Genomic DNA, 14,910 nt, shown 5'->3' with positions numbered 1-14,910 from the left:
AATCATTGCACACCAAAAGCCGTGATCAGTGAATGAATGGTGTTGGATTCTGGAGGACAGAATTATATGCCTCTATTTCATCAAAGGAAATCTTAATGGTGGGAAGAACACCACATTCCTGCGAGAAACAGTAGGTCTGTTATTGGAAGAAATACCTTTAGGAACAAGGAACAGGATGTGATATCAATACGATGGGTGTCCGGAGAGTGGGAGGGGGGGGAGGAGAGAGTTGGGGGGGTGGAGGAGAGAGTTGGGGGGGTGGAGGAGAGAGTTGGGGGGGTGGAGGAGAGAGTTGGGGGGGTGGAGGAGAGAGTTGGGGGGGTGGAGGAGAGAGTTGGGGGGGTGGAGGAGAGAGTTGGGGGGGTGGAGGAGAGAGTTGGGGGGGGTGGAGGAGAGAGTTGGGGGGGGGGTGGAGGAGAGAGTTGGGGGGGGGGGTGGAGGAGAGAGTTGGGGGGGGGGGTGGAGGAGAGAGTTGGGGGGGGGGTGGAGGAGAGAGTTGGGGGGGGGTGGAGGAGAGAGTTGGGGGGGGGTGGAGGAGAGAGTTGGGGGGGGTGGAGGAGAGAGTTGGGGGGGGTGGAGGAGAGAGTTGGGGGGGTGGAGGAGAGAGTTGGGGGGGTGGAGGAGAGAGTTGGGGGGGGGGTGGAGGAGAGAGTTGGGGGGGTGGAGGAGAGAGTTGGGGGGGTGGAGGAGAGAGTTGGGGGGGGGTGGAGGAGAGAGTTGGGGGGGGTGGAGGAGAGAGTTGGTGGGGTGGAGGAGAGAGTTGGTGGGGTGGAGGAGAGAGTTGGGGGGTGGAGGAGAGAGTTGGGGGGTGGAGGAGAGAGTTGGGGGGGGAGGAGAGAGTTGGGGGGGGGGAGAGTTGGGGGGGGGGAGAGAGTTGGGGGGGGAGGAGAGAGTTGGGGGGGGAGGAGAGAGTTGGGGGGGAGGAGAGAGTTGGGGGGGAGGAGAGAGTTGGGGGGGAGGAGAGAGTTGGGGGGGAGGAGAGAGTTGGGGGGGAGGAGAGAGTTGGGGGGGAGGAGAGAGTTGGGGGGGAGGAGAGAGTTGGGGGGGAGGAGAGAGTTGGGGGGGAGGAGAGAGTTGGGGGGAGGAGAGAGTTGGGGGGGAGGAGAGAGTTGGGGGGGGAGAGAGGTGGGGGGGAGGAGAGAGTGGGGGGAGGAGCGAGTGGGGGGAGGAGAGAGTGGGGGGAGGAGAGAGTGGGGGGAGGAGAGCATGGGGGGGAGGAGAGCGTGGGGGGGGAGGAGAGCGTGGGGGGGAGGAGAGCGTGGGGGGGAGGAGAGCGTGGGGGGGAGGAGAGCGTGGGGGGGAGGAGAGCGTGGGGGGGAGGAGAGTGGGAGGGAGAGTGGGAGGGAGAGTGGTGGGAGAGTGGGAGGAGAGAGAGAGAGAGAGAGAGAGAGAGAGAGAGAGAGAGAGAGAGAGAGAGAGAGAGAGATCCTTATTTTCTTGCTGCATAGCTACCCCGTGTAGATGAGAATTGAAAGTAATACATAACAACAGTCTTTCTGTGCTCTTAATCCACCAGTCAACAGAATATAAACCACTACATTCCATTTTTTATGGTACACAAGTGAATTAATTGTGAGATTTTCTCCCAAATTAACATACTGCAATGACCAAATGCTGCAATAAAAATGAGTGAATACAAATGAAAAATTGTGCTTTATTAAATATTTTATACATGATTATTATGCAATTTTCATATAAAATGTTATAATAATCAAAATATTGCAAATTAAAGGCAAATATAAATGACAGTGGCAGATATCTCGGCTGTGTTATAGCGCACAATGTGCAACATAATTTCACAGATTTTAAAGCAAGATACGCATACTGTGTATTTATACACAAATGCACACATAAATTACAATATGTAATATTTACATAAGTACAGGAACACTGTCGAACAAGGAACAGTATTAGTGCGTTCCTCTCACATACACAATATCTTTATTTGGGTTACAGCTGGTAACAAAAGCAATTATCCATTCTGGCAGAACAATAACACTCACAAAATATTTCCAGTAACTGATCTTTTTTTTCCATAACATTCAAGAAAAATTGACCAGCTTGATGGCATTCTTACTGAACATTTTTAGTTCTGTGTCTACGTACGATGACACACACATGCAAATTTGTTCTATTTAGTTTGTTTCTCTACATAGTTTGATGCACCTAGGAACTACATAAAACACAAAATGTGGAATTGGCTTTACACTGATAATTTACAGTCTTTAAAAATACACTCATATAAAAAAATAATATTTTAAGGGAGATATAAATTATTTTATGCTAGAATGTTTCAGTTCAACTGTCAGTCTAAAAACAGTTGAAACAAATATAAAAGAAATTTTCATTTTCATTAACTCTTCATACTTACAAAAATACATTGCTTTAAACAATTTTTGTTATCAGACATTCACCCTTGAAATTACATATGGGCGACAAATGAAAGGTAACAGTATTCTTTCATCTGGACATCACATTCATCCCGGACCCGTATTACTTTGATAATGTCTTAAGGACCATTGAGGATGCACCATTCACTTAGTATTCACAGACATGCAAACTTCATTTTATTGTTTTATACCTGGAGCAACAGAGTAAGGAAATAGTTATCACAGCAACGTACCACATCATGTTATGTTTATGAACATTTTTCATTGTCTTTCTCCCACAATAGAAAAAGCAGCTCACATAATATGAAACTGAGTGCTAGTTACTAACACACAAAATCTGACTGATCATCATTCAGTCGATTTCTGTCCTTATCAAATGGTGTCCACTCTTACCAAAGGATCTTCTTTATCCAGGGGTGGAGGAACATCAGGTAAAGTAGTTGTAGCTGGACCCTGTGTTAGGTAACCTGCTGTTGTGGGTGGAGCCCCTTAAAAACAGAATTGACACAATGTAAATTACACAGATATTGCATCTTTGTTTTAAGGTATGTACAAATCACTGAAGGATTAAACTCAAGAAGCTTTGCAGCTACATCCAGTTTCCCTTTTGTGTACTTCTACGTTCAGTTATATCATTATTCCTAATTAACTGCAACAGAATGAATTTTACCTAACTAACATATGAAACAATAACACGTCTGGTTTGAAACAATGAGAATTTTAAAGGTCACTCTCCATACTAGTTAAAGCTGTGCAACCGTGTAGACACCAACACTGAGCAAATTACTATTAAAGATATATACTACTCATGGAAACTTTATAGTCTTCTTCAGCTTGTGGTTCCACACCTATATAGACTTCACTTAGGGAATATTTCATTGGCTATATTGCAGCCGAGACAAAGATCTTTACTATTCCTTTATATACTATCAGTTTCAAGCACCATGTTTCTCTTCAAGCACAACAAAGGAGTAAAAGGTGTGTACGAGACCTACACGTCAAAGTTTCATTGACAAGCAAACATTATTGTACATGAATGTCCTCATCAGCATTTTAGGAGATACAAGAAGGTATATTAAAGCAACAGTCCATTCTCAGTTTTATTGTGCCTTGAGACATTTTGATAACATATAGATTTGTCTACAACTTAACACTTAACTATGTATAGCACCTGCAACTGTTACATGGCAACCATATTAATCAGCTGTGGTCCACACTGACTCAAACACCAAGTCCATATCTGAGAATATGCCTGAAGCTTCCAGTCAGCTGCATGTAAAGGAACACCAATGGACTTTCTGACAGCAAAATTGGAGACCATCAAATATTCCTCAAATAACACAATTGCTTGACACAATTTGTAGGTCAATGCACTCCAGTAACTAAAAGTAGCTACTTGGATGAGGGAGCAGGGGTGTACATGAAGAGGTTTTAAGTTCGATGACATTCAGATAAATGTAGAATGATTACAGGAAGCATATATTACATTTCTCAGGGGAGGAGAATGGATGTTCATCATAGTAATTGAGAGTACTGTGTCCCAATAATGGAAATTCCAGGAAGGAAATTTTGGACAGGTAACAACTCAATTACATATGGATGATGGGCGGCACATAATCATAACGGATTTTGAGCTTTCACTTTTTCCTAGTATTCTCTCTAACAGATGTGTCCTCGTGTGTAATTGTGGATATTAATGTAAAAATTACTTTGTGGCCAAATGTCAACATCAACATTATAATATAATTATTGTTTACTTATTTTACATGTGAATGTACACAATGGCATGAAGCAAAAGCGTGCACCATCTCAAGTGCAGCTGAAAATATGAACCTAAAAGTATAATATTCACAAGGCCCTGTTTCAATGAAAAGTCTTGTTTCTTTTCTCACCATCTAACAACATTCACTTCATCCACTGGTTTTGTGTTGGAAACATATCACCTTTTGAGGTACCAACTCTTTACTTGAGGTTTACATAGTGTTTACATTGAGCGAGGCACTACGGGGCTACCATAACAGTGAAACAGTCATTCTCGTTGCCCTCCAATATGGTGTGGGGCCACCTCAGATGGCCAGTACAGCTGCACACATATGTGGCATGGACAGTATGAGGTTATCAATCAGCTCTTTAGGGATATTTGGCCATTCTTCCAAGAGTGCAATATCCAGTCCTGCAACCATTGTGGGAGGTGCTGGTCTGGCTGCAATGCATCTGACAAGTGTATCCCAGGCATGATCAATCGGGTTTAAGTCCAGTGAACACGCTGGTCACTCCATTCAATTAATTCCCTCAGCTTATGGCATGTTGTCCACCAGTGCAGCTCTCTGGGTATGAGCATTATCGTCCACCAGAAGGAACCAGTCTCCTATGGCACCAGTGCACGGCACAACAAAAGGTTGAAGGATCTTATTCCTATACCTCAGGGCAGTCAAAGTGCCATTCTGAAAGGCACAGAGGTCCATACATATGCCAATACCAACTCCGAACTACACCATTTGTCCACCGCCATGATTGGTGATGTTTCCTGCACATAAGCAGGACTGTTCCCGAGTTCCATGTTGTCTCCAGATGAGGGAACAACGATCATCCGGCTAAACACAAAATCTTGACTCATATGTGAACAGCACCCAGCACCATTCATTACAACTCCAATCCAGATCTGCCCAGTTTCTGCGGGCTAAATGGTGTCATGGTTTTAATGGGATACACACCGTACACCTCTGTGCTTAGAGGCCACATTATCAGAAGCAATTTCGGACTGTGTGTGTTGATATTGCATGTCTTGTTGCTGCCGAGCTGCATTCAGCCTCCTGTCTCGATGGGCTGTTAACCAGAGATAACAGGTCATCTCTTGCTGATGTTACCTGTGGATGACCTTGGCCATGCCTTCTTTCAACTGTTCCTGCTGTCTCAAATTGCGTCCAGGTTCTGGAAATTACACTTTGGGACACTCCAACAGCTGCAGCCACCTTCCTCTGTCTCTGTCCTGCTTCCAATCGTCCTATGGCTCTCCATGCCATAGCTTCAGGTAAGTCACATTGTTGTTGCTTTGCACTATCTGCTCACTACACTATCTGAACCAACTGCTTGTGTAATTCATTTGGTAGAGTAAACACAAGTCCACATCAACCCCCACTGCAGCAAGTTTCCATTATTACCACTATCTCGGCGACCATACTGTTGTTGCCTCCACTCCGTAGAACCGACAGAAAGACGTCTAATTATTTTAGTTCATTCTGCTGATGACAATACTTCAGAACCTAGATATCTCGACTGATCCCCTAATTGTTCTGACCAGTTTACATATAATGTAAAAAAGGATGACTGAGTTCAGTTTTGGTGTTACATGTATTTGAACATGAAATAAATGTTAAGAGACTGACTTTTAAGTAATAGGTTCCAAGGCAGTTGCTATAACAACAGAAACTGGTAATGCAATACAATAATAGTGTGATTTTCTTGATGAACAGGCATTTCTAAAAAAATAATAATGATAATAATAATAACCTGTTCACTGAATACATCCCTACAGCAACAGAATTTCATGCTTCACATGAAAGAACAAGCATGTTCCTCGAAACATTCCTGGCTACTGCAACTTTTGTTAATGACTACAGTTCACTAGTGATTTGCTGCAGTGTGTACTGGAGTTAATGGTACTGTAAGTGCATGAATAAAATTAACAATATACACAAAATTTTGCTACAAGGTGAAGCCACGTGACAACACATGAAACAAAACTGAAATATTTGGCAGTAACTTGGTTACGTTTTTTGACAATGGTGAAAGACACATTTATAGCAGCAAAATTATTAATTAAATTTATTCTTATCAAAATGTCACACACACACACACACACACACACACACACACACACACACACACACACACACAAAATCAAGACATTTCTTGCCACTGTTAGATGCAGACTGAAATGAGTTTGTAGGTGAAACATGAGTTTGAAGGTGAAACAATTGAGACTGATATCCATGTAGCTGTTAATTCACTCCAAAACTTCATCCCTAAACATATGGACTTTGGCAGATGAAACTATATCTGTTTAGGCACATGCCCAGGATCAGAGTTCAAACTTACCAAACAAATTACAGTTGTTAATACCATTTTAATATTAGGGCATGCAGATTAATTTTATACACCTTTGGACTGCAGATGTGTAGGAACTTTCAATCCATTGTAGCTGCGCACAGTATTTTCACTATCCATGCAACCCTTGTAACCATGGTCTCTGATGATGTTTTTTGATGGCAAGTGGGAGCTGAGAGCAATAGCCACCAACCACAATGGAGTGACTGAAGCAGTTGGCTTCTCAATCAAACAGAGAGAGGTGAGACGGGACTGGATATCATGTTGTATTACTGAAACAATGTCACTGTAGGAAGTTCTGTAGTTGCATATGAGTTAAGGCTGGTGGAAACCCCCCACCACATAATTATTCTGGTTCCTAACAATTATGGACGCTCTGTCTCATATCAGTGACTGTTATGAGCTGGTGAGAGCTCTTTTTGCAATGGAATGGTTGCTCTCCTAGATGAGAGATGAAGAGAAGTTTATAATACGAGACTGGAGATTAATAAAAATATGAATTAGGACAGATTGTCACTCACCACAGAGAGAAGTGCTGAGTGACAGACAGACATTTAAAAATAGACTAAGCTATCAGACAAAGTTCTTCATCAGATGCAGAACACATGCACATCCATACATTGACAACTCACGCATGGTAACTGTTATCTGTGGGCACTTAGGCCAGACTCTAGGGCCCACATCCAGTTCAGAATCACCAAAGGCATCTCTATGATGGCCCATGGCAAGGACACACTACTCTCATTCCACCAGAATTTTATCAATGACTTCCTCATTTGTTTCACCTGTTCCTTCCTGGCACAATGTCAGTTTCATGCGTGTTGACCACTACCTCAATTGTGCATTTGATATGAACACAGGTTCTTTCGGAGCCATCAGTCAATAACTATTCTTCCACTTCAACAGGTGTCACTTGCCCCACACAAAAAACCAACTTCCTAATAGCAAAGCCACCAATGGATGTCATACGTGCAGTGAAAAGGCATTTGTCTCCCAATATCATGATCTTATTTAGGTCTGCAGACTGAAATTACCTTCCTCACCTTCTCAAGAAATATCATGCCTTACCTCTGTATACACCCAACAATATTTTATTGGGACAAGTAAAGAATGATGATCATTTGATAATATTGCAGTAGTTAAATATTTTTTATAAGGACTTACTATACTTAACTAACCCCAGGGTAAGAGAGAATATCTGCTGTTTAGTAACATACAGGTAAACATTGGAAATACAATATAATATAGTAGTAACCAATGCAACTGTCATGTGCCCCTGGCAAAAAAGTTAAGTATGTAGAAATGATTCTGCACTTTGGACCCCATTTTGCACAAATTCATACCAGTGGAATCACGTAACAGCCTGCAACTGCTATACTGGTATTGTTTATAATATTACCAGTGGAACATATTAGTGATGTCGCCATGCAACAGAATGGTCAGTCATGATTGCTACACAAAACTCTATAGCCTGTCAAACTATTTGCCAGCACTTTAATTAAGGGAATAAATTGACAATTGTGTTAGGCAGTAGTGGATTTACTTGCTGGGATTCAAAATGGCCCCCCATTTGTGGGCACGCATGCTGAACTGTGGAACTGAGATTTGTTTTTGTTGTGGTCTTCAGTCCAAAGACTGGTTTGATGCAGCTCTCCATGATACTCTATCCTGTACAAGCCCCTTCATCTCAGAGTAACTACTGCAATCTACATCCTACTGAATCTTCTTAATGCACTATCTCCAGGTCTCCCTCTACAATTTTTACCCCCCACTCTTCCCTCAAATATTAACTCAGTGATCCGTTGACGCCTCAGAATATGTCCTACCTTCTTCCAGTCAACTTGTGCCACACATTCCTCTTCTCCCCAATTCTATTCAGTACCTTCTCATTAGTTATGTGATCTACCCATGTAATCTTCAGCATTCTTCTGTAACACCACGTTTAAAAAGCTTCTATTCTCTTCTTGTCTACACTGTTTATCATCCATGTTTCACTTCCAAACATGGCTCCACTCCATACAAATACTTTCAGAAACGACTTCCTGACACTTACATCTGTGCTCAATGTTAACAAATTTCTCTTCTTCAGAAACGCTTTCCATTTCATTGCCAATCTACATTTTATATCCTCTCTACTTCAACCATCATCAGTTATTTTGCTCCCCAAACAGAAAAGCTTATTTAATACTTCAAGCGTCTCATTTCCTAATCTCATTCCCTCAGCATCACCCAATTTAATTCGACTACATTCCATTATCCTTGTTTTGCTTTAGTTGATGTTCTTCTTATATCCTCTTTTCAAGACACTGTCCATTCCATTCAAACTGCTCTTTCAAGTCCTTTGCTGTCTCTGGAAGAATTACAATGCCATCACCTAACCTCAAGGTTTGTATTTCTTCTCTCTGGATTTTAATTCCTACACCAAATTTTTCTTTTATTTCCTTTACTGCTTTCTCAATATACAGACAGATTGAATGACATCAGGGATCAGCTACAGCTATGTCCCACTCACTTCTCAATCACAGCTTCCCCTCTGAGCCCCCAACTTTTGTAACTGCCATCTGGTTTCTGTACAAATTGTAATTAACCTTTCACTCCCTGTATTTTATCCCTGCCACCTTCAGAATTCGAAAGAAAGTGTTACAGTCAACTTTGTCAAAAACTTTCTCCAAGTCTACAAATGTTATAAACGTAAATTTGCCTTTCCTTAACCTATCCTTTAAGACAATTGGTAAGGTCAGTATTGCCTCACGCATTCCATCTTTTCTACAGAATCCAAACTGATCTTCCGCTAGGTAAGCTTCTTTCAGATTTTCCATTCGTCTGTAAAGAATTTTTGCCAATATTTTGCAATTGTGATTTATTAAACTGATAGTTAAATAATTTTCACACCTGTCAGTACCTGCTTTCTTTGGCACTGGAATTATTATATTCTTCTTGAAGCCTGATGGTACTTCACCTGTCTTGTGCATCTTCTCACCAGATTGTCATCTGTTTGTTTTGAATAGCTTGTGAGATAAAAGAGAGGAAAAAAAGTGTTAGTGATGGAAAGGGACTGCGCCTGTTGTGTACGGATTCAGGGGGAATTGGCCACCATCCGTAAACAGCTGGAAGCTGTATTGGCCATGGTCAACAGGATCCAGGCTGTTGCCCTGGGCCACGGTGACATTGGGACACCCGAGGAGAGCGCTTTGGTGCCTCTGGAACCTGTAGCACCTCCTGGGATCTCTGATGGTGATGTGCCCTCTGATTCAGACATCCCTGCCGATTGGCGCTTGCCTGACAGTAATTGGCGAACCATGGTGGGGGGTCACGAATCCCTGGGCGGAAGGCAAAAGTTGGTGCTGGCCACAAGGCTGTATCCTTACGCCTCCGTAACAGGTTTGAGGTACTGCCCACTGCTGAAAGCACTTCTGAGCCAACAAGGGCAGAAGGGCAGCCTTGCCTGTTGCAGTAGGAGGTCCGGACAAGCGCAAAGGGTGGGATTGCTTGTCATTAGGGGTCCAATGTTAGGCGGGTGATGGAGCCCCTTAGGGATATAGCAGCTAAGGATGGGAAGAAAGCCAATGTGCACTCCATGTGCATACCGAGGGAGTCATCCAAGATGTGGAAAGGGTCTTTCCGGATGCCATGAAGGGTAAAGGGTGCAGCCAACTCCAGGTGGTGGCTCGTATCGGCACTTATGACATGTGTCGTTATGGATCAAAAGAGATTCTCTCTGGTTTCCAGCGGCTATTTGAGTTGGTGAAGACTGCCAGTCTTGCCAGCGAGATGAAGGCAGCACTCACAATCTGCAGCATCGTTGACAGGACCGATTGTGGACCTTTGGTACAGAGACAAGTGGAGGGTTTGAATCAGAGGCTCAGACAGTTCTGCAACCATGTAGGTTGCAGATTCCTTGACTTGCACCATAGGGTGGTGGGGTTTCAGGTTCGGCTAAATAGGTCAGGTGTTCACCACACACAGGAGGTAGCTACATAGCTGCAGGGGCTGTGTGGCGTGGACTAGGCGCTTTTTTTTTATGTTAGACAGTCTCAGGAAAGATCAAAAAGGGCTCCAGTCTCAAAGGGTACAGGGCAAAGAAACGACGAGAATCGACCAAGCAACAGTCTGTATTGTAGTAGTAAATTGTCGTAGCTGTGTTGGAAAAGTACCAGAGCTTCAAATGCTGATAGAAAGCACTGAAGCTGAAATCGTTATAGGAACAGAAAAAAGATAAATTCTGCTGAAATTTTTACAGAGGCGCAAACCGTGTTCAAAAACGATAGATTAAATAAAGTAGGTGGTGGTGTGTACGTGTCTGTTGGTAGTAGTTATCTTGTAGTGAAGTTGAAATAGATAGTTCCTGCGAATTACTAGGGCTAGAGGTTATACTCAACAGCTGTACCAAAATAATAATTGGCTCCTTCTACCGACCCCCCAACTCAGATGATATAATAGCTGAACGATTCAAAGAAAACTTGAATCTCATTACGAATAAGTACCCCACTCATACAGTTATAATTGGTGGAGGCTTCAATCTACCCTCAATTTGATGGTGAAAGTACATGTTCAAAGCCAGTGGTAGACAGAAAACATCTTCCAAAATTGTACTAAATGCTTTCTCCGAGAATCACTTTGAACAATTAGTTCATGAGCCCACACGAATTCTAAATGGTTGCGAAAACACACTTGACCTCTTAGCCACAAATAATCCTGATCTAATATAGAGTATCATGACGGATACAGGGATTAGTGAACACAAGGTCACTATAGTGAGGCTCAAAACCATATAAACCAAAAACCACTAAAAATAAATGCAAAATACGTCTATTTACAACAGCAGATAAAAATTTCTTGATGCCTTCCTAAGAGTGAGTCTCCATTCCTTCCAAACTAATTATGTAAGTGTAGACCAGATATGGCTCAGATTCAAAGATACAGTTTCGACAGCAAAGATAGATTCGTACCGCATAAGTTAATAAGAGAAGGAACTGATCCACCATGGTACACAAAACACGCCAGAACACTGTTGCAGAAGCAATGAAAAAAGCATGCTAAATTCTGAAGAATGCAAAATCCCGAAGACTGGCCAAGTTTCATGGAAGCTTGAAATTTAGTGCGGACATCAATGCGAGATGCTTTTAATAGTTTCCATAATGAAACATTGTCTCAAAATATGGTAGAAAACCCAATATGATTCTGGTCCTATGTAAAATACACCAGTGGAAAAAAAAAAAAACAGTCAATATCGTCACTGTGTGATAGCAATAGAAATGTTACCGATGATGGTACCACAAAAGCAGAGTTACCACATACAGTTTTCCGTAATTCCTTCATGAAAGAAATCAAAGTAAATATTCCAGAATTCAAAACCAGAACAGTTGATAGCATGAGTGACATAAAAGTAGATATCTTAGGCGATTCAAAACAACTCAAATCACTTAAGAAAGGCAAGTCTTCCGATCCAGATGGTATACCAATCAGGTTCCTTTCAGAGTATGCAGAAACAATAGTGCCTCTCTTAGCAATCATATGTAACCGCTCACTTGATGAAAGGTCTGTTCCTAAAGACTGGAAAGTAGCACAGGTTACACCAATATTCAAGGAAGGAGATAGGAGTAACCCATTGAATTACAGACCCATATCACTGACCTCAATTTGCAGTAGGATTTTCGAGCATATACTGTACTCAAACATTATGAATCACCTTGAAGAAAATGACTCATTGATACATAACCAACACGGATTCAGAAAATATCATTCTTGTGCAACACAGCTAGCTCTTTATTCCCATGAAGTAACGAGTGCTGTCGACAAGGGATCTCAGATTGATTCCATATTCCTAGACTTCCAGAAAACCTTTGATACCGTTCCTCACAAGCGACTGTTACTCAAATTGAGTGCATATGGAGTATTGTCTCAGTTGTGCGACTGGATTCGTAGTTTCCTCTCAGAGAGGTCACAGTTCGCAGTGATAGACAGTAAATCATCAAGCAGAACAGAATTGATATCTGGCATTCCGCAAGGTAGTGTCATAGGCCCTCTGCTGTTCCTGATTTACATAACTGATCTAGGTGGTAATCTGACCAGCCCCCTTAGATTGTTTGCAGATGACACTGTAATTTACCATCCAGTAAAATCATCAGACGATCAATTCCAATAACAAAATGGTCTAGAGAGAATTTCTGTATTGTGTAAAAAGTGGCAATTGAAATCCGATAAATTTTGGTTATACGATAAATCATGAAATCGCACAAATCCAAGGGCTGTCAATTCAACTAAATACCTAGGAATTACGATTACAAACAACTTAAATTGGAAAGACCACATAGATAATATTGTGTGGAAGGTGAAACAAAGACTTTGCTTTGCTGGCAGAACATTTAGAAGATGTGACAAACCCACTGAAGAGACAGCCTACGTTACACATATCCGTCCTCTGCTGGAATATTGCTGTGCAGTGTGGGATCCTTACCATGTAGGATTGACAGAGGGCATCAAAAAAGTGCAAAGAAGGACAGCTCATTTTGTGTTATCGTGCAATAGGGGTGAGAGTGTCACTGATATGATACACAGGTTGGGGTGGCAATCACTGAAACAAAGGTGGTTTTCTTTGCGGTGAGATCTATTTACGAAATTTCAATCACCAACTTTCTCTTCTGAATGTGAAAATATTTTGTTGACACCCAGTTATGCAGGGAGAAATGATAATCATAATAAAATAAGAGAAATCAGAGCTCAAATGGAAATTTTTAGGTATTCCTTTTTCCCTAGCGCCATTCGACGCTGCAATGGTAGAGAAGTAATAAGAAAAGGGTTTAGTGAACCATCTGCCAGGCACTTAAGTTTGAATTGCAGAGTAACCATGTAGATGTAGATGGAAGAGTTTTGTCATGGCTGGCTCTCCCAAGGCTATCAGTAGATCTAACAAAATAATGTCTACTCCCGGGGCCTTGTACTAACTTACGTCTGTCAGTGCTCTGTCAAATTCTTCACACAGTATCATATCTCCAATATCACCACCATCATCTATGTCCTCTTCCATTTCCATAATATTGCCCTCAAGTACAACACCCTTGTATGCACACACTATATACTCCTTCCACATATGTGCTTTCCTTTATTTGCTTAGGACAGGTTTTGTGGTGTCACCGCCAGACACCACACTTGCTAGGTGGTAGCCTTTAAATCGGCCACGGTCCATTAGTATACGTCGGACCCGCGTGTTGCCACTGTCAGTGATTGCAGACTGAGCACCGCCACACGGCAGGTCTAGAGAGAATTCTTAGCACTCGCCCCAGTCGTACAGCCGACTTTGCTAGCGATACTACACTGACAAATACGCTCTCATTTGCCGAGACGATAGTTAGCATAGCCTTCAGCTACGTCATTTGCTACGACCTAGCAAGTCGCCATTACTAGTTTATATTGAGATTGTTATTAATGTATCAACAAGAGTGATGTTCTCCAATTATGGATTAAAGTTAAGTATTCCAGAAGCTATGTACTATTTTTGGCTACTATAATTCCTTGTCATTTTCCAGACCTCATGCCAGCCTGCATGAGCTTAAACGCGTGCCTTTCGGCTTCCTCCGAACTCCGTGAATTGGCTCCTGCCAATTCACAACATTGGCGACGAGGATGGGATAGGCAGGACACACTTGACTTTGCTCAGGAATCATTTGCAACTTCACCAGCCGTGTGTCACATTAACCGGCCCGCCGGGCGAGCCGCACGGAACAGTAAACAGCCCTCGCGCCCGTCCGCGCAGCTGCCGCCAAGCTCTCCGCTACGTGTGCCGCGCAAGCAAGCAAATGCAGTGCTAAAATCATGTCTGTGGTGTGCAACTAGACATTCGTGTGAGAATTGCCCGTCACGCCAAGCTATTTGCTTTTTCTGTAATAAAAAAGGACATGTTCAAAGTGTTTGCCACAAAAAGCTCAGATCGGACACTCACAACCATTCCAGGCCCTTTGCTTCACGCTGGAATCGAACCACGAATACTCAGGCTCGTGAACCGTCACCCATGGAAATTTATGCAGTTCATTCCACTCCGCCCAGTGCCACTCTCTCTAACAGTGACGGTGTTCGTCCCAAAAATAGTGTGCGTCGTCATTGCCGGAAATCCCGTCAAGTCGCAAGTGATTCTGTACCAGTGTCAGTTCACGTTGCACGAGACAGTCGCTCTTGTCATCAGCAGGACAATAAACTTTTTGTGGATTTGGACATAAATGGCAAGGTGATAGCATTCCAGCTCGATACCGGAGCTGCAGTTTCACTGATCAATAAAGACAAGTACAAACAACTGGGCACACCTCCGTTGCGTGCCGCAAATGTTAAGTTAAATAGTTATTCAGGACAAGCTATCCCTGTGTTAGGACAGTGCAGCCTTCTCGCAACATACAAGGGACAAACAAAACTTGTGTCATTT

The 14,910-nt window shown here is 42.6% G+C and overlaps 1 protein-coding gene across 1 annotated transcript in view; it reads right to left on the bottom strand.

The window, feature by feature from the left end:
* Window positions 1-1,634: 1,634 nt before the first annotated feature.
* Window positions 1,635-14,910, bottom strand: part of LOC124615362 (dnaJ homolog subfamily C member 13) — a 361,181-nt gene continuing 347,905 nt past the window's right edge. The window contains exon 36 of the mRNA XM_047143178.1: window positions 1,635-2,878. Within this exon, the coding sequence (XP_046999134.1) occupies window positions 2,763-2,878 (116 nt within the window). The 3' untranslated portion in view covers window positions 1,635-2,762. The remainder of the gene's footprint in view (window positions 2,879-14,910) is intronic.

This window comes from Schistocerca americana, chromosome 5, assembly GCF_021461395.2.
Source record: "Schistocerca americana isolate TAMUIC-IGC-003095 chromosome 5, iqSchAmer2.1, whole genome shotgun sequence".
Classification (NCBI taxonomy): domain Eukaryota; kingdom Metazoa; phylum Arthropoda; class Insecta; order Orthoptera; family Acrididae; genus Schistocerca; species Schistocerca americana.
Note: the sequence above shows the minus strand (reverse complement) of the source record. Positions and strands in the feature narration are given on the sequence as shown.